The sequence below is a fragment of the Fukomys damarensis genome, unplaced genomic scaffold (genome assembly GCF_012274545.1).
Source record: "Fukomys damarensis isolate Sample0158 unplaced genomic scaffold, DMR_v1.0_HiC HiC_scaffold_29, whole genome shotgun sequence".
Classification (NCBI taxonomy): Eukaryota; Metazoa; Chordata; class Mammalia; order Rodentia; family Bathyergidae; genus Fukomys; species Fukomys damarensis.
This window is the reverse complement of record NW_022900941.1, coordinates 11042169-11062917: the sequence shown is the minus strand read 5'-3', so window position 1 is coordinate 11062917 and position 20749 is coordinate 11042169. Positions and strand designations below refer to the sequence as shown.

Genomic DNA, 20749 nt, shown 5'->3' with positions numbered 1-20749 from the left:
TGTTTTTTTTTTTTTTTTTTTTTTTTTTGTCCAATATAATAGTCACTAACCACATTGGCTATTTAAATTTACATGAATTAAATTTTCTTCAAACTAGTTTTTCACTTCTAGCAGCCACATTTCAAGTACTTGGTAGTCACATGTAGTTGGTAGTTACTACATTAGTGAAGACACAGAGCATTTTTGTCATTACAGAAAGTTATACTGGACAATACTTAGTGGAAAAGAGATATTACCCTGAACTCAACCAATAGTCACAGCTGGAAGCTTTGCTGCTTCAGAGAAAGTTACAAAAGGGGTCAGAGGTGCTGCTTGTCCCCAGCATGTGTGCATCTACACATATGTGCAGAAACACACACACATACACACACACACACACATGGTCTTCCACAGGGTGTAGCTGTAGGTGACCTCCAAGAGATTGCACTGCTAGAGTCCTGAGACCTATTCTCCTAGCAGGCTATGAAGAGCCACCATGAATGAGAAAACACTTAAGAGTTTTTCTGCCTTTCCTATCCTCATACTCTTGCTGTTCTTTTTCTCCTGGAGCTTTACTACAGACAGAGACCATCGCAGGCCTCCCTTTTCTGCTGTGAAGAAAAAACTCTCACACCCTGGACTGGGAGAAAACCCACCAGAATGGTGAGCATTAGGGCCATCCTTGGTAAGGCCTTGTCTCCGTTTGAGGAGCTAGGTTTATAGAAAGGGATAGTGCCCCTAAAAGCCCAGAAGATGAAGAGGTGGCTGAGACCATTACAGCAGGCAAGAGAAACTGATGAGAGAATGGAAAGCTGGCTGCCACAGGCTCTGAGTACAACTTTGAGAATAGAATAGGTAGGTACTTACACTGTGAGTCATTGTAGAGGTCAGCACACCATGCCGCTCCCCACTGGAGAGAGTCTGAAAGGAAGAAAACATAATAAACACATTTCCTGATAAAGGAGAAAAGGATGGAAGCTGAGAGCCTAATGCAGGAAGGCTGTGGGAGGCTAGAAGAAGAGTGGAGCTGGAAGTGCCTTGATATTCACTCAGCATGTCTAAAGAGAGAAGAGAAAGCAAAAAGCCCATATACTGCACTCTAGATTTTAAACAGTTCTTCAATGTCTGTCAGCTAAACCCTAACAAAGTAAACTGTAGCTCTTTTTGAAGGTAAGAATTCCTTTAACAAGATGTACTAAAGCAAGAAAGGTAATCCTGAAAGTCTGTGATCTGTGTAATCTCAAGGGCTGGCTGAACTGGTGATCGTGTCTCAAGGGTTCAAAGTGTGAGAAGAAATTGTAAAGACAGATTGTGGTGATGGTGCAGGACACTGCTGAAATCCTGGCTGTGCTGCTCACCAGGCCAGTTCCCACAAAGATGTGAAGCTACGTTACGTGGCCTGGTGGAAATGAGGAAAAGAGGTCCTGCCAAGGCCTGGCTCTCACCACTGGATGTGGCAGTCCCCTATACAGCCCAGAGTAGTCTGTGGACAGTGTCAGGTCCGGCCACGGGACCCTGCTGCTGGCTGGCTTAGAGAAGTCTCTTCTTCCCTTCAGAACTTGCAAGTCCCCTTTATAAAAGGGCAAGGGCAGTGCAATCCATAAACCATCAGGTCATAGCTAATTCTCACACCCTATTAAGCGCAGAGACTCTCAGTTAATAAACTATGAGGAAAGTGTGAGAACAGAAAACAAATTCAAAAGGTTCCCTATAATCTTTGTTACCAAGAGAAACAGAGAATATTTTCCCATCTCTATTTTTTTTTTTTGGTCACAGTTTAAAATTCTGCTGTATTTTAACAGAATTGTAACAACTCATAATTGTTATAACAGAAAATTAGTAATATAATAGACCAAATCTATGCCAATTCAACTTGAATCTTCAGTATAAACAGGTTCAACAAAGTCCTTTAGGCGTAATTTCTTTTAGGTACAAAGACTAAGGCCAGTGAACTAAGAGTTTTCTCTCCTCCTGAAAGATTGAATATCTTCTTCCAACTTTTCTTAGGTGGTTGAACACTGAACATGATTCCTTTGGAGAAAGAATCCAAGCTGTCTACAAACTCCAGTTCAGCATCCCCACCCAAAGTAAGAATCTGGTAATTTTCTTTTAACTTGTTATTATATAAAAACCTGCCATGAATTCATTAAGCCTCTGTTTTCAAAGATCTTCATATGTCTGTCTAAAATTCTCTTTCAGAAGTAATTTTATCCAATTCTGCAACCCACTGCAAAAATAATTCTTTCTTTTTTTATTCTGCAATGGCACCAAGGTTAGGTTTCATTTCCTGACACGACTTCCAAAAGTGCAGTCTGATTTATTATAGAATCTGGATTCTTTATTGCTTCAAGATCCCCTGGGCTTAGAACAGAAACCTCTTTAACAAGTTTATCTTTTATAGGATGCAGTAGTATTTTTGAAATCTCTTTTCGCCAATATTTTATTTTAGGGTTATGTACAGCAATGTGACCATCTATTTGTTCAAGTTTCAACTTAACATTAAGTGCATCTTTCTGAAGGCATGTTCATTATCTTGAATAACTTTTAGTCCTTGAAGCAGATTATGATGTTCTTTCTGGATCTCTTGTAAGGATTCCTCTGCAGCATTTCCATCTCTATTTTTAAATTTAATGTTCAATGGAAATCTATGCTAGGCGCCTGGAAGAGCAAGTCCTTTATTCAGAGATCCAGCCAGTCAGACTGAGTTTCTTTTCTTTTCTTTTTTTTTTCTTCCAGCTTTAATTGAGTTTATTGGTACATTTTAGGGATACAGTACAGTTACATTCATTGTTGGGATCTTGTACCTCTACATGACAAGTCTTGATTCTCATTTTTTCCCCTTAACCCTGCCCTCTCTTCACCCCCTCCTCCCCTCCCCGTTTACAAACACTTTATTTTCAACAGAAAAGAAGGAAGACAGATAAAACTCTAACAAAATCACAGGAGGAAAACAGTTGAGAAATGTTTACAGGCTCAGGTTAAGTGGAAAGGAAGACCTTCCTGGCATTGGAATGCTGAGTCCCATATAGGGCCTCACAGCAGCTGGTGGCCCTGTGGACCCAGTCAAGCCTTTACCTTTTCATCTGGTGTTCTCTCAGCTTTCAGGGTTTCAATTTCCTGCTGCAACCGTGTCATCTCCTCCTTTAAAAGCAATATAAACTTTTATAAGCATCGGACAAGGAGGTATCTGGATGAAATTATTTAAATACTACTGATTCAGAAGTCTTATTTCCACTTTCATGAAGGAGTTTATACTACAGGTAATAAACTAGGAACAAGCTGCTCTGATCCCAGTTTTTAGTCTGAGAGAGTTCTTTTAAGGAGGATAAAGGCAGCTATCCCTCAGTTGAAAAGGGTTTTTCTAAAAGGCCAGTGACTTGTGCAGTAATCACTCAGACATGAAATGAACGAGAGGCTTACAGCCTAGTTTCAGTTAGGCTCCTCTGCTTCCTCTCCCCCATCTCTGCCCCACCCACCTGTCCATCTTGCCATCTCCCTTGCCCTAAGATCCAGCTTCCTTATGGCTCCTGTAGGACTGGCCTTTTGTCTTGGAGCACATCAGACTTGCTGGGCCTCATCTGCTGTCTCCTGCTGCAGTCACTTGTGCACAGGTCTCACAAACCACTAAAATGCAAGCATCCACATGGCAGTAGCTTGGGCTTATACACAAGGCACACAGGCATCCTGGTATAGCCCTGGCTTTCTATGATATTATCTTTTTCACAAAAGTCATGTATCTAAAAGTTTATATGATAAACTTTTTAAAACTTTTAAAGATTTTTCTTTACAAAATATTTGTAAATTAGTTACAATTGTTTACTGGACAACCCTTTCCATTTTGGGGTTTGGCACACAGTTATCTCACTCTCGTGTCCCTACAGGACTGGTACATACCTGCGTGATAGGTCTGCTTTTTACACTGTGTGAGACAGGATACCCCAAAAGCTCAGGGGAGGTAAACCAGGAGCTTTTAAAAAAGTCATGGTTTGTCTGCCAACACCACACCACACTTACTCGGCAATGTGCTTTAAACTCCTGTTCCTGACTTTTCAGATTTTCATTCATGGCTACAAGCGCTCTCAAGTTCTGCAGAATACTAAAGAGAAAAGAACAACAACAAAAATATACATATATATACATGTATATGGCTATGATGATTTTATGAATCACAGCTAAAACCAGAGCTCAGGTAACAAGGACTCCATTTTAAATTTCCTTTGTGCCCCCCAAGAGTGTCTAATGATTCTTCACAAATGGTAATGACGTCCATTTAACTGATATTATTATTCATTTATATACCCAAGACCATCAGACAGATCCAAACAAACATCACAGATTCCAGAATTAAAATGTCAACTGTACAAACATCAATGAGTTTCAACCATATGGGATATATTTAATGATACCAATTAATCTACATGCTGGCCATTGATAGTATTGAAAACCATTTTTAACATCCATTATGAAAGCGAAACAAGTTGCTTAAGGTTATAAAAAAAGGAGTAATTTGAAAATAAAAATTTCAAGTATCTCAGAGCATTTTGCTCCATATCATGAAAGAAAGGTTTCTAATTTAAAAACCAAGTGATCTGTGGATACTTTTTGCTAATATCATCTATTAAGCCAGAACTGCTCATTCTGTATCTGAAACTTTTTATGATTTCATAATTTCACTCAAATAAGTGACATGAGATTTTACAAACCAAACCTGTTAAATACATCCTCTCTTGTAAATATAATTCATCTTACTTGGGGAGTGATGGGGTAAATGAAACAATAATAAAACTATAGCAGCTTGGTTTTGGTAAAAAGGATTTCATCTTTTCTGTCAAGGAGACATGGCTAAGATATGTGCTGAAGAGGGGAATGGAATTAAACATGAGAAAATGAAAAAGTGGAAACCAAGACTTTGAAGGTAGGGCAGTATATGGAGAAAAATAAGTGTCAAGATATATTATATAAAGGTACAAATCTCCAACGATGAATGTTATTATATTGTATCCTAAAATGTACCAATATGGATGACTGCAGAATTGGACTGGGGACAGGAGCCGAATGCCCATATGCCTTTTTGTACCATGAAGGAATTGCTGTTTTTAAAGACAGCAATAAGGCCAGCAATTTAGCTTAGTGGTTCTGTCACCTGCGCCACCTGCCTCACAAGCTGCAAGGTCCGAAGTTTGAGCCCCGGCACCAAAAAATAAAAACAACAATAACAACATAAAAACAGGCTGCTTCTGTTAAAAGGGGAATTGGGGGGGCCACAGATTTTTGATCCCCAGTATGGAAAAAGGGGGAATTGGGAGAGAGGTGGTTAATAGCACAGCTCAAGGACAGTTCAGCAAGCATATGAGCACCCCTTTCCGGATGGCCATTTGCAATGAACTGATCTACATGGCCCAGAACCCACGATTTCTGGCTGCTTTGTACTGTGCACAAACAAAATAAGTCCCCAAATACTGGCCAAATTACTTTCTTCAAATGGAAGACAAATGTGTGTTGAAATCTCTTGCCTTGGATCTGCTTTGGCTTCTCTCTTCTCAAGGGCTGCTTGCTCTTTGTCCAGTTTCTCACTATGACTCTTCAGCTGCAATCAAAAATGGGGGCTGCTCAGCAGTAGAGAGGAAGGTGCATTTGCTTTTCTTCCTACCAACTCACACCCAAACCCCTCTTCAAATAGCTGGTCAGGCCCACTGGATTTGGCTGTACACTGAGAAAAAGAGATGAACCAGAGAAATGGAATGGGAATAGAAAGATAGCAACAGAAGGTCAAAACCAGACTCTCCTAGACATACTGTCTGTTAAAGAAGCTTTGGTGATGGCTTCAAATCACAGCAGCAAATGGATGGAAAGCCAAATGCAATGGGGAGAGCAGGTACCTTTTGGTAGTAAGGAGCTAAGAAAAAGACTGGCTGTAAGACAGAGACCTAGGTTTCAATCTCAGAGCAGTACTGCATGGCAGGGCTAAACTCTCCTCATCTCTTGAATAAATTTACCTTCTTTTTCTGAGGCAAATAAAAAGATAAAACTCAGACTTTAATACAGAAAGTGTGCAGTAACAGCATACAATAGAATATGATACTACAATTTTTTAAAAAGGGAAAGTAGCTCTTTTAAAATGATCTCTAATATCTACTGTTAGATGAAGAAAATAAGGTACAAAACCAGGAGAGTGGCAAGGAATTCAAACACTGAATGTGTATATGTATAAAGAATATGCAGTGGTACCTCGATTTAGGAACTTAACTTGTTCTATGATTTTGGAAAAGATGGCCCCATTTGTATTTGTGTAGGAAAGATGGCCATGGCTGTGTTTAACACTTGATGCAGGTTTGGCAAACAAAAACAAAAATTTGCCAAATTGTTTGCAAACAAAAGCAAGTATTCATGAACCGAGATATCACTGTATACATAACTGCTTGTAAAGTCAGTTCTAAAAAGATTCAAAAGCAAAAGATTACTTCTAGAGAGAGCAAATGAATGGCGGGTTACAGGAGTACACCCTTTGTACTTCTGAATTTTGAATAATGTGAATGTGCTTATTTCAAAAAAGTTTAAAAGAAAGTTCCAGGTGTTCTAAGACAGCAGACCAAGAACAAGTTGCAGAAAATCCTTCTTGCCCAGGTTCCCAAACGATCCACACTATTTTGCAAGAACACAGAAATTAATCTCATGGGATAATAAAGAGGGATGAAATATAGAAAGGGACTGAGAAGGATAGCTGTGTAGGCTAGTAGAGGAAGGACTGGCTTTCAGAGACAGAGATCTGTGTTTGAAACAGCCAGGTTGGAGAAGCAATGAAGTGTGATTACCTTAAACGTAAAGGCAGGTGCTTAAGTCTCAGAGGCTGGGCAGAGCCCCAGATGGTTAGGAAAAATCAGGAGAAATGGGGAGTTCCCTGACCCAGACCAACAGAAGCTACCATCTGGGGTGTCATGTTATTGGAATCTGCATAATTGCTGGTAAGTGCTACAGTATCAGTATGAAACAATTAAGAGTGTTAATCCTATACAAAGTAGGCTCAGTAGAATAGATACAGCATCCAGAGAGAGGGCAGCAGGAAATATGAACATCAAAGATGAGCCCACTATCAAGAATCCTGAACATGCAAAGAGAACATAATTAAAAAGGTGTATCAATTCAACAAGTGAATTTTAACGTGAAGAAATAGACAGCAAGAAAAACTTTGGATATAATAAATGCCCCAAGAGACACGAGAGAATACTCTGCATACTAAAAAAAAAAAAATAAAAAATCAGTTTTACACATAGGAAACTGGGGCTGTGCTGACAAGGTTAGCAAGAAAACAAGCTAGACCTGATAACTTGTGCTGCCAACTCAGGCCACCATGGAAGGCAGCTGTGCGGCCTTCCACATAGGTGTCACATGCTCCTGCCAGCCATCTTATTGCCATCCATGCCTTGGCTTTTTCATAAATTTATTGAAAAAATAACACTTTTCTGTTTTCAGTGCCATTAGGTTATCCTGGAAAGGGAGGTTCTGCTGAAGAGATAAAACCTGGGAGTCCTGGCATAAAAGAGCTCATTTGCCCAACTTCTGCCTTAATCTGAGCAGAGGGGTCTCTCTTAAGGGAGACCCAGGTTCATAGGGGAGGGTCATTAGCTATTCAGATTGAACAAACTTCTTCCTAAGTCGTTCAGCAGTAGGTTCAGCATAGCTTTCCATTTTTGTAGATGGGAATTAGTTTATCCTACTAGATGGCACCCTCTCTGGCAGGCACTTGATTGCAGATCACCTCCACTGAAATTCTGGTACCCCGTGGCAAAGGATTTAGCCTTAGTTTCCCCACTGATAGAACAGAAATGAAAACTGCTTATTGGTAGGGTCATTGTAATGATTTAATGGATGAATGCAAGCACTGGGTCAGAGAACACACAGCACCCAGTGATGTTGCTGTTTATATCTGAGGACAGGGAGACTTCCCTTATTAGTGATTTTAGATAACTTCTTCCAGAGTTCTAGGACATGAAAAAAGCTCAAAAAAATCCTTGATTGAATATTTAGTACAAAAAAGCACTTTACCACCACTTAGGAGTTACACCCTAAGGCACAGACAATGTCCTAAAAATCAGTATCAAGATGTTTTGCTTGGCCAGGGATTTAGCTCAGTGGTTCTGCTACCTGCCTCACAAGCACAAGAAACTGAGTTCAATCCCCAGTACTCCTCCCCAAAAGATGTTTTGCCTTTAATCTCTTCCAGATTATTACACAAAGACTGATCCATGACTCTAGCATTAAAAGTAATACAGCAGTAAGGGTTCTACTCCTAGGAAGTTGGTATCTAATCCATAAGGAAAGTAGTCACAGATCATTGTAAAGGAAATCAAACTCTCTAAGTGTAACACAGGCCTTTTTAGAGAACATGAAAAAAATTCTTATTTTAATAGCCATTCTTGAGGCTTGTCCTTTTTCTGGAGTCAGGATGGACTTGAATTCATTGTGCAGCCCAGTTGGCCTCAAACCTGTGGGGATCCTTCTGCTTCAGGTTTTCTGAGTTCTCAGATTACAAATGTGTGCTATCATGCTCAGCTGTGTCTTATGCGTTTTCATTATTAAGACAATTAGTGAAGAGACCAGGGCTGGCCAGAACTAAAAATCTCTGTCAGGTTTTTCAAGGTGGTGAATAATTACTATGTATTGGTAAAGAAGAAAGAATTTTAAACAGGCAAATTTCACATGAAACTTTATAAAAAGTGGGGACTGACTTGGTTTTAGAGATGTCTTACAAGATTACTAGGTTCCAAATTGTCTAACAGTACAAGGTGGAGATCTTGCAGTAAGGCCCTTCCAGAGTACAGCTACAGCCCTAGTACCAAAATCACTGCAGAGTGCTTTCAGATCCAGAGGAAGACAGTTTTCTGTGAAAATGTAAGGGACAGAAATATTAAATATCCTCCCGAGAGATGGTATCAGAGGTATCAGTTCTTCACCTGGTTTCCCAGGCAATCAGAAGTGGGAGGTGAGCCGTGCTATGATGCTGATGTGAGACAGCACACGTGCAACCTAGATGGCAAACTGAACTGCACGGTTCAAATGTACCATCAGCCCTCTTCTCTCTCCTGTCAGATAGCTGGTAATCCTGAAAACAAATTTCATCACTCTGATATTCTTTTATCTTTTACAAGAAACCTTCATGTGCTCAAAAATTCAGTATACAGGAAGCTCTTATATGACCTGGTGCTTGAGAAGCAGGGTCCATGCAGTGTGAGACCCTGAAAGGTCTCTGTGTCCTGTGCCTGTTGGGCTGGTCTGCCCCAGGAAACCCTTCCTGACCATAAAGCCCACAGTGACCTCTCCCACCAAGACCATTAAAAATTTAGAACACTGCTGCATGGATAAACTAATAGCAGGAGTCATATATCACTATGTAACTTTTCTATGTTCTGAAATGGACCAGACCTCTGAGGACACAGTGGTCTCCTCTGCAAAGGATGATAAATTGGGCATTCCATTAGCAGTGCTGGTTAGAAACAATTCTTACCAGAGACCATAGTAGAAGGAGGATTTGCTCACCTCTGTTAGTGTTTTCTTTGTTTCATTATATCTGGTTTGGAGATTGGTATGATTTGCTTGCAACTGCAAATGAAAGATAAATACATAATCCTTAGAACAACACAGGTATGGACAGTAGTCCCATTTCACAGATTAAGAAAATGGAAGCTCAAAAAGATTTAAAGGCAATGTGGAAATTTTAGAAGGGTTGCCAATAACAACATTAAAACATAATCCACCTCATAATCAGCACGAACTATGTGTCAGGCCATTTACTAGATATTTTATACAAATTCTATCACTGAATTCTTACATTCAATAGAAGACATCAATCTTATTTTATGGGCAAAGAAATAAAAACAGAATGGGTAAGTCACTTGATTAAAGTCTCCTAACTGACAAATGTTATGGGCAGGATTCAAATTCAGATTTATATGACTTTTGTGTGCCTATATTCAACTCTACTAACCAACTTGCCTGTTCAGGGACTACAAAATGCATTTCAACATTTAAGATTCTACCACAGAGTATGATTGGTTGGCTAATGATGCCAAATGTAAGAAAGGTTTTGGAACTTCAAGACTCAGAGAAATAAAATGAATTACCTTTACTGTTCAAAGTACATAACCATTCAACTTGCATCTCTAAAATGTCAACTCTCTCATCTTGTTTACTCATCTAATTGTTCAACCTACAAGGCCAAGGATTACATGTTGGTCATCTTTTTCTTTTCTTTTTTCCCCTCTGGTTCCAAGGATTGAACCCAGCGCCTTCACAGTGAGCTAGCCCATTTTTTAAATTTTGAGATGACAGGCTATCACTGTTGCTCATCTTTAATAACACTAACCATCACAATAGTAATCACTGTCCTTTGTTAAGAAACTGCTATTCGAAAGGCAGTATGCCTGAAAAATATCAGGCAGGCTCCTGGTAAACGAGGTTCTGAACCAATTGCAAAAGAGACCCGAGTCAGGAAGAATGATCCTCTCAGGTAGACTGACACTGTGCTGGAACTGTCATTTAGAATGAAAGTAAGCATTGCTTTACAAGTTCAGACAGGAGGCAGAAGTAAACATCCACTTGTGTTTGAGATGGTGTGGCCTTCAGGGTCTGCAAACTTCAAACTATCAACAATCAGGGGGAAAGACATCATGATAAAGAAGCCTCACCTTTTATCTCTGCTGTCTTGACTGAGTGATGAGTTCCTTTTGAACCAATCACTCACATGTTCTTATATCACTGGCTATGATTAGGAGGATGATATCCCTGAGCTAAGTACTCAGTTCTATGATATTTAAATAAATTACTGAACAAAAACCAAATCATAGTAATCTATGCATCTTTCTTTGCTTATGATCCAGAGCATTTGGGTAAAATGAGCTTTTTCACTCACATGTTCTTATATCACTGGCTATGATTAGGAGGATGATATCCCTGAGCTAAGTACTCAGTTCTATGATATTTAAATAAATTACTGAACAAAAACCAAATCATAGTAATCTATGCATCTTTCTTTGCTTATGATCCAGAGCATTTGGGTAAAATGAGCTTTTTTTCTTTTTTTTTGGTATCAGAGATCGAACTTAGGTCCTTGTGATTGCGAGGCAGGTGGTGGAAGCACTGAGCTAAATCCCTAGCCTCAGAGCCTATTGTTTATTTAGCTCTGGTAGAACAAATTCTAACAGTCAAAATTCAAACAAAGACGAGAATGGGCAAAATCATTTGATATGTGAATATCTTTTGAATATGTAAGACTTGTAAGAATAAAAAATGCACAATCTCAAAATGCCACCTCTCAAATGACAATGTGAAATAGGAAGAAAAGGGCTAAATGTGTAGGGAAAGTGGGAAGGGTAGGGGAAAGGTAATAAGGGAAAAGAAAAAAATATGAGAAAATGAAAAAATGGAAATAAAGTGTTTGTAAATGGGAAGGGGAGGAGGGGATGAAGGGAGGGCAGGGACAAGGGGAAAAAATGAGAACAAAGACCTGTCATGTAAAGATAGAAGATCCCAATGATGAATGTAACTGTACTGTATACCTAAAATGTACCAACATACTCAATTTTAAAAATGCCAACTGTCACCCATTTTTGAAAAATCAATTGTTACAGCAACTTCTATGAACTGTTCTACAGAAAGTCCTAATTAAATATTATTGCCCATGCAACTGAAGCATATAATGACTTTTTATTGTGCAATGAGTTTCCTGAGCCAAACTCTCCAGTGTCCTCTACTTTCCAGGGCAAACTTAAGATCTTTCCAAAATAATCTCATCCATCATCAAGTATTACAGAATACTATCTCCAACACTTCTCTTAAAAACAATCCATTTTCTCCACTTCTCCTGTCATCAACCACTCATGTGGACTACTGCATCAACCTCCTTAACAGTGGGTTCTCTCTGAAACCCTTCTCACTCAATCCAATTAATTCGTGCTCACACAGCAAACAGAATGGTCTTCACAGCACGCAAATTGGATCATGTCCTTCACCTACTTCAACACTGAAGTGTTTGTCCTTAATGTGACCAGGAAGGTCCTGTTTGATCAGACTGTACTGATCTCACTTAGGAAACCTCTAACCACAGAACAGAAGTTGGTCAACTCTTTCTCTCCATGGACTTTGTTCGCGTTATTTCATAGATCTCCACCCCTGACCTCCAAGCTTCCTGTGCAGACTTCCCGCCTAGTGAACATCCGCTCACTTTTTCTAGACTCCATCCTCTATGACACAAGGCTAGGTGAGGTCTCCCTATCAGTCACTCTCTTAGAGCACTAGACTTCTCCTTCAAGCACTCTTCATAGCTATAAATAAATGATGATGGGCACAATAGATGTGTTATTTAGTGTATCTCTTCCCATCAGGCTTTAGGATCTTTGGGAGCAGGGATCATAATGTGTTTTTCATTCAGCCCATACCCTGGGTCAGTGCTAAGCATAAAATAGCACTCAATAAATAGTTGTGACTCAATGTTATTCTTGCCATGACAAACTTTTCCTATATATGGCCAGAAAGTATGAATTTTAGGTTCTGCAGCTCATGTGATCTCTGTGGCAATTACTCAACTCTATCCCTGTAGCATGAAAGCAGCCACAGAAAATATTTAAGGAAACTGGTGTTCATATGTACTAATTAAACTTTATTTGTAAAATAAGTTTAACTGAGGCTGAACAGAGGGCTATATCTCCTTTGATTAATCTATCAGGAAGATCTTTACTTTTTTCCCCATTTCGCCCTTCTCTGAAGAATGGTTTCACTGACTTGACTGAAATCATAAAAAGAAAACATTAACCTCTTCCAGATGTTTGGTCTTCTGTAGAATCTGCTTGTTCAAGGAAATAATTTTCCGATGATGTAGCTGAGAGGTTCCTAATTTTTCTGGACTTTCTTCTGCTGACAGCTCAGACTGCTGTGGGAAAAGGGTAGAGGAAAGCCAAAGTGTTTAATTAGTTAACCTCAGTTCAGATGACCCATTCCTGCTCAGTCTAGGCAAAGAATTTCCACGCCACCAATTACCCCAAAACAGGGCAACTACAGGGTCCTCTACAGAAACTCCATTCCAGGGAATATTCTGACATAATGACCAAAAGCCCTATCAACAGAATCTGCATTTCTGGCAGAGGGAAAATACATGCAGCAGAAGCCCAAGGCTACATAACTGTGATTATGTTGCTATCTAGAAAGCTAGACAGCATCCAAGGGTATTCAGTAGAGGAATAACACAGGCACAGTAGTGTCTTCATAGATACCATTCTGCAGTCATCAAGAACGATGATTTTGATCAAAGAATTATAAACGTATGAGTAAAATGTCTACTTAGAAGCACTTATAATAAAATGCAAGTCTCCCAAATCATTTCCCTCCATCCATCCATAGGCCCTATCTCTTAAGCTTTATTTTACCTGTGGTCTTCTAGTGAGAACACGTGGTAGGTTTGAGAGGGATAAAAATTGCTGGAAGCCCAAAGAGGACACTTCTGAAAACATGTGAGGAGGGGACACAAAAGGAGGGCTGAACAAGACACAGAAAATATTAAGACTGAAAATACGTAAAGGAGATCTCCAGATCTGGTGATTATGGCAACATTTTATAGGACAAGGAGTTGTCATTATTGAGAAACCTGCACAAAGAAGGAAGCAGCTTGGTGTAGAAACAAAACAGAAAAACCTAACCTCAATGCCTTTGTGAGGAACCCTGGGAAAAGGAAATAGGAAAGTCTATTTTGTTGCTACAGATTTTCCAAAAATACTTTTTGGATTAGTAAGCATAGCTTTACTAGTCAAACACTTCATATTTCCCCATTTTACTCCAAGTACCCCATTTCCAAGCTAATCACTGATTCTAAGCTCAAGCGCAATGAATTCTTTGGATACCTGACCTTCCTTGTGTATTTTAATAGTGAAGATAGGATTTAAAGTATCCTTCAGGAAAAAATGGTCATAACTACCACTTATTATAGGTAAGGATTTCTCTGAATAATTCAGCAGCATTATTAATGGATGCTGAGTTTCTCTGCTACTTCACAACTTTAGAAGTAGGAAACAACCAGCAGGGTATGACTACATAAAAGAGCAAGGAATATTATTTCCTATTTTGTGTGCTGATAGGCCATGGAAAAAATAGACAACCTAAATATCTGGTAATACAACATATCTGGTCTTGAAAACTGGGACTGTGGAAAATGTCAACTAACATTTTAACTTTTAAAATTAATTTTGGAGACAATGAGATATTCACAACTTGTCATCTGGAGGAGAAATTTTCTGAAATTTATTTGAGAGTTTAAGAAAATGGAGGGGAGGAAAGAACCTCTTCCTATTTCCAAATTACTTGCCCAATAAAGGTGTAGGGGAAAGGAAAGAAGGGAAAAGAAAAAATATGAGAAAAGGGAAAAAATGGAAATAAAGTATTTGTAAATAGGGAAGGGTAGGGTTTTTCTGAAATTTATTTGAGAGTTTAAGAAAATGGAGGGGAGGAAAGAACCTCTTCCTATTTCCAAATTACTTGCCCAATAAAGGTGTAGGGGAAAGGAAAGAAGGGAAAAGAAAAAATATGAGAAAAGGGAAAAAATGGAAATAAAGTATTTGTAAATAGGGAAGTATAGGGTGGATGAAGGGAGGGCAGGGGTATGGGGAAAAAATGAGAACCAAGATCTGTCATGTAAAGGTACAAGATCCCAATGATGAGTATAACTGTACCATATACTTAAAAAGTACCAATAAACTCATAAAGATAAAAAAAATTACTTGCCCAAAACAGAACTAAAATGAACTCACTGTCTCTTCCCCACCTGACTAGATTACTCTTTTGTATGCCCAGCATTTAACAGCTCTTTTCTTATAGTTAATTTCAGTACTGGATTTTCACATTTGACTCAGATTCTTTGACATTGACTTGCAAAGAGTCAATGGCATATCCTAAGGGCATTTTAGATTATAAGCAGAGTTGAATAAGCCCCCTATTTTGATTGAAATAATTAATTCTCCATTCACTGAAACTACCCCACTTTCTATGCTTGATGTAAGGGTTACTCTTAGGTGTCCTGACCTCTTCCAGCTGCCTATATGGTTTCCAGATTGAGATGAAGACAGATAGACTCCAGTAGTTACAGGCACCACTCACCTTCTGTTTGGAGGGGCTGGACAATGTTTTTGATTATTATTTGGCTTTCCCGCTGACCACCTGCTTTTACAGTCAAAGTATCAAGAGAATAAAAACTCCACTTTCCAAGGGAGGGCAGGGACAAGGGGAAAAAATGAGAACCAAGATCTGTCATGGAAAGGTACAAGATCCCAATAATGAATGTAACTGTACAGTATACCTAAAATGTACCAATAAACTCAATGAGGAAAACAAACAAAACCAAAAAGACCTCCATTTTTCCACTCAGCTTTTATTCCCTCTTATCAGTAAATGTGACACACATACAGCTTTAAAAATGTTTTAAAACTGTGACATTCAAACTTCAATTATAAGAGCTCTTCCTGCAGAAAAACCATCTATCTTAATTTATCAATCTACCTTAATACCAGGAAAAAAAGATTTGCAGGGGCTAAGACCGAACTTCTTCCCATAATAACACTAAGATGTTATTTGTTTTCATTCTCATTTTGTCATGACTGTACAGTACAATTTTCTAGATATTACACAATATGTATTATCATCCTGATGTTAGAACATAATATATTATTATTTGTGAGCAATTAATACATAAGCTGTTGGATTCTTGATAACTTTTAGGAGTCTTTAAAGCGTCCTGAAACTAAGTGTTGAGAACTCCTACTTTAATCCAAGAGGCCTGGCTGACTTGACAATCTTCCCATTGGCTGAAATCTATGAATGTACCCATTGTCTCAGACAGCCAATGGAGTGGGCTTGCTAAGAGGTAGGTTGTTATTTCATAACATCGAAAGGAGAAAGGTTCCTCAGACTCCATGCTTTTACTGGACATATTATTCACAAAACAATATAAACAGAAAAAAATGCTTGCGGGGAAAAAAAATTCTTAAGTCTCTACGTACACTATATCTTTATTATAATAGTATATATTCCATGAACACAGGGCTTTCAAAATATTTTATCTTAGCGTTGAGTAACAATTCTCATTCTCTGTAGAGTCCCTCAAGTTGGCATTTACAAAAGTATTAATGTACACTAATGCCAGGATATTAAGTACCATTTCTATACTTGACTTTCCTCCAGTCCAGATGACTAATATGCACATGTATAGGTCCCTCATACATAGGAATTTCTGAGTTCCTCCATTTGTCTTTGAGTCTTTGTCTATTTAGGTTTGGGACAGCTAAAATAATTTATCCCAGAGCTGAAACGAAGAAACTTTTTAACCTAGAGGATGGAAACTGATTATTCTAAATTTTTTGTTTCTTTCAAATATAAAGCCAAGAGAACTCAGACCAAAGACAAAAACTGGTCCTTGTATCAGCAGGGCTCACTAGCACTGAGAGTTATAATGGAAAAGAAAGCTGCAGATGACAGCGTTGAATGTGGAACAATGGAATGAACTGGACGGATGGAGGAGAAGAGGGGGCTTTACACTAAATCCTTGACAGAAAAAAATAAAATCCTGGGGCATCTTAACTGATTTCATCTTGAAAAGCATCTGTTAAAGAACACCAACCATCCACAAATAAACCTTTTGTGTTTACACTGGGGTGAAGGCTCAATTTCCAATCTAATTTTGTTCAACAATTTCAGATTCAGAACGTGATTTCAAAAACACAGTATGGATTAAGACAACTTCTGATGCAGATTCATTTTTTAATATTTGGACAATATTAGAAACTTCTATTCTTAGAGGAAACAGACTTAAATGTCACTTAATATTATTAGTCCGGGCCCAAAGGGTAAATACTCAAGAGAAACAAAAATGATTGATTACTTTACCTAAAATTATATTCCTTCATAATTAAAAGAGGCTCTAGAGGTTATCCACATATTAACTTTCTGCCAGTTTTTTGGGTAGTGCTATGACTGAAGCAAAGGCCTTTGCAGCCTATGCAAGCGTTCCACATAAACTACACTTTCTGTATTAATAACTTTTCTCTTGTTCTTGAGACAAAATACCCAACACTCAAAGTTAAAGGAGAAAAGGTTGATTTAGTGCACAGTTCATAGATGTTTCAATCCATGATTGGCTGGCTCCAGGGTAACACAGCAGCAACAGTTTATGGAGAGACTGAAGATAGCAGAAGCAACAAGGGATCTTAACAGTGTCTTCCTGCCTCTTTAATCTCATCCAGACTTCTGATCGGATTAGGTGGCACCAAACCAATCACTCATGTGGTTTAGTAATCACATGCCCTTAATACCAGCATCACACACAACAGATTCAGCCACCTCAGAAAAAAGCATGAGGCTTTAGGGGAACACCTAAATATAAGCCATAACACTAGCTAATATAGAGATACCTCCATATCACCCCACCACCAGCAAAATATGGTCATTAAGTTGTCAAAAGAATCCTTATGTCACCAAGTTGCCAGAAATTCTCTATAATTAGAGGGACTTCAGTTCCTGACAACTTGACTCACTCTTCAATTGAAAACGGACTATACAAATATTAATTTTAAAATACTAAAAAAAAATCAATGGGGAGGAGAGGAGGGGGTGAACGGAGGGCAGGGACAAGGGGAAAAAATGAGAAACAAGACTATCGTGTAAAGGTACAGGATCCCGATAATGAATGTAACTGTACTGTATACCTAGATTGTACCAATAAACTCAATAAAAAGAAAAAAAAATCTATGAACTACAAAGACTATTAAGAAATTCAGAATGGGCTGAGGATTTAGCTCAGTGGTGCCATGCCTTCCTTGTAAGTGGAAGGTCCTGAGTTCAATCCCCAGCACCCCCCAAAAAAGAAAAGAAATTAAGGAAGGTCAACAATGAAATTAAAAGTGAGAATCCAGGATGGCATGTGTACTCAGTGAAGTTGGCTTTTGTTTTTTGCCCTGAGGATACTTGTTAAAACTCAGTGATCTCTAGTTTTGATACGTGCAATTCAGTAACAACTGCCCCACATATACACTGACACTGGCATAAGAGAAAAAGAAAAATTTACATTGAGGTTTATGATACCAGATTGGTCCTTATGCAGTACTGCAATTTAAATGATCTGATGGCCCATCAGAAAAATGAGAACTATATTTAAAATGGATTGGGCATGAGGTGTAAGAAGCAAAAATAAATGCTCCCTAGAAGAACTGAGCTTCAACCCTAGGCCATGAAGAATTTCTACAGATAAATTTCCAAGAAAGATGAAGGGTTCAGTCAAAAATCAAAAGCACATTGTCAAAACATCGTGAGCAAAGAGCAGCAAAGACAAAGAAATAAGATCTAGAAAGACTTAAATACATACACAACTCCATTATTTTTTCTGAAGCAACAGAGATGAAATGTAATCATCCCTTCATGAGACAATTCAACCTCTCTGTAATGTCCAAATCTTTTTCACCCATCCTTTCTATAACAAAATGCAGTTAACTTTCACCAGCTTGGATGCTATCCTCCAGACATATTCTACTTTAAAGCCACTTTTAAGGTACTCCTAGTAAAGTCTGACCACCGCAGATAGGATGTGATGATGCACTTCCCCGATCTATACTGTTCTTATTAATGAAACTGAATACTTATACAAATGCTTCTTTCAATAGTCTTGACTCCTACTAATGAAATGCTGTGAATTTCAAAGCCTTGTATTTATGCATACTTGCTGAGTCTGAGGCTTTGCTCTGGGTGCCCTGGCCAGCAACGCAGAAGTGTTCAGAATGTACTTAATATTTATGAGCATGAACACAACCTGACATCTCCCACTTTGTCCCCATCAACTACTGTATGCTCAGGGAATGCTTAGCAAGTCACAAACTAGAACAACTGTTTCTTCTGAAATTGAACAGTTCAGAATTATTTTCTCAACTAATCCACTTGGTGAGCTCAAATTTGACAAGACCGATGCCTACTTTATGTGAACTGACAAAGACCCTGGAATATATAAGCTGTGGCTTGAAACAATCCCACTAGGGTCATAATTTATCAGCTAATATTCTCTTTATTGACGGTTGTGCCATTAGTTGTTATATAACTATCTATAAAGAATTTAGGAAGTTGTGGAGCAGTTTGGAAATACCAACATATTTAGGATTACTGTTCTCTCCAGATTTACAGAGTTCTTTCCTCTCTTAGTTCTGACTAATTTTGAATCTCTTCCTCTGCCTTCCTTGGCTTAGTTTAACTAACTTGTTCTTACCCTCTACATATGGGGCACAAGAGTACACCGTGGAGAAGTGGAATTAGAAAAAGACTACCTCTGTACCTTTATAGTCTAGCCAGGCAAAACAGATTCATTCCAAAATAGAGGTTTTACATCCTCCACATTCTTCCCAATGTCTAAATTGTGCCACAAAGGAGAAGAGCTTTGAAAACTCTTCTTGTTCCTTCTCCTTCCCTTTCTTTCTTCAAGAAATGTTTGTGAAAACCTTATTCTGTTAGGCACTACCCTGTTCTATAGAATATTAGGACTACAACGGTGAATGTAGTCTTTGTATAAAGCAAGCATTCTAATCCTGGAACACAGCAAAAGGACAAATGAACAGGGCATAGTGAGTAGTGCTACAGATAAGGCAGAGTGATCTCCACAACACCACAGAAGAGCCTATTTCATTTTAGGAAGGAGACCCACCCTTAATGGCTAGTGGGCATTTCTCTGCAGTCTCTGAACCATCCATTACCTTAAGCTGAGTTGCATTTCGTAACAGGGATGTAAAGATCAAAATCATGGCCTTCCAGAAGAGATTTAGCACAGGACCTTGAAACACTTATGTTAGGCAAATAAATGAAGTTTAAAATGAAGCAGTTTAAAAATCTGCCCAATGCCCATCCCTATCACAACCTGGGTTTTTCTATTTGTAACCATGACCAGGAGCTCTGTCCCCAGGAAGACAATCTCTCCTTGTATCACTAACTTCCCCAATTCCCATGTCAAGGCTATTAGCAAAGGGCAGAGATGGGTTTTAAGGTGGGGCAGGGTGACAGGATTGGAAGTATCATATATAAGCTTGTTAAAATTCACACAACTCCTGGCTCTGTTTCAGTGCACTTAGTCATTTAAGCACTCAGAGATTACTGTAGCTATACTCCAAGAGGGCCCAGCTAATTCCCATGCTGGTAGCAGACCTTCATACAATGTAAGCAATGCTGGTTTTACCAGCATACACAATGCAAGTTATGGTGTCTGGAAGGTTTCCATGCAGATTTCAAAGGAAGGGGTATGAGATAAGAAGTCCCTGAGAGGGAAGTGTGTGGAACCAGAAGTGTAGTGGAGATCCCAGAAAGTCAAAGATGCCAAGAACATGGACTGTGTGCCTAGGAAGGCTGCAGGCCATGAGCACAGGCAACCCAAAAGAGAGGTCATGCTGGCTGCAACTGGCAAGGCCACTGGGGTGAAACTGCCCAAGCCCTTTGGAACTCACATTTCACCACTGTGTGTCCTGGACATAGGAAATGGAGCTATAGGACTTAAATATTTGCTTTGCTGAGTTTTGGTCTTCATTTGGTTCCATTTTTTTCTTAGGAGCATATCTGCCATTTGCCATTGTATCACAGGATCATGTAACTTGCTTTTTTTGATTCACAGAAGTTCACAACTAAGAATTTTCCTTGAGTCTCAGCAGACTTGGATTTTTGAAAATTGCTATTGAGACTTTGGGGAAGGGGCGGTTACATTTCTGGTTTTCCACAG

At 38.9% G+C, this 20749-nt stretch overlaps 1 protein-coding gene across 2 annotated transcripts in view; it reads right to left on the bottom strand.

Annotated features, from left to right (window-relative positions):
• Ccdc93 (coiled-coil domain containing 93) overlaps positions 1-20749 on the bottom strand; it is a 92516-nt gene that overhangs the window by 24659 nt on the left and 47108 nt on the right. For both annotated transcript variants that reach the window (XM_010623716.3, XM_010623715.1), the window contains exons 12-17: positions 12785-12901; positions 9514-9576; positions 5493-5566; positions 3994-4075; positions 3055-3120; positions 847-900 (exon numbers count right to left, since the gene is read on the bottom strand). In XM_010623716.3, coding sequence (XP_010622018.1) covers positions 847-900; positions 3055-3120; positions 3994-4075; positions 5493-5566; positions 9514-9576; positions 12785-12901 — 456 coding nt within the window. The remainder of the gene's footprint in view (positions 1-846; positions 901-3054; positions 3121-3993; positions 4076-5492; positions 5567-9513; positions 9577-12784; positions 12902-20749) is intronic.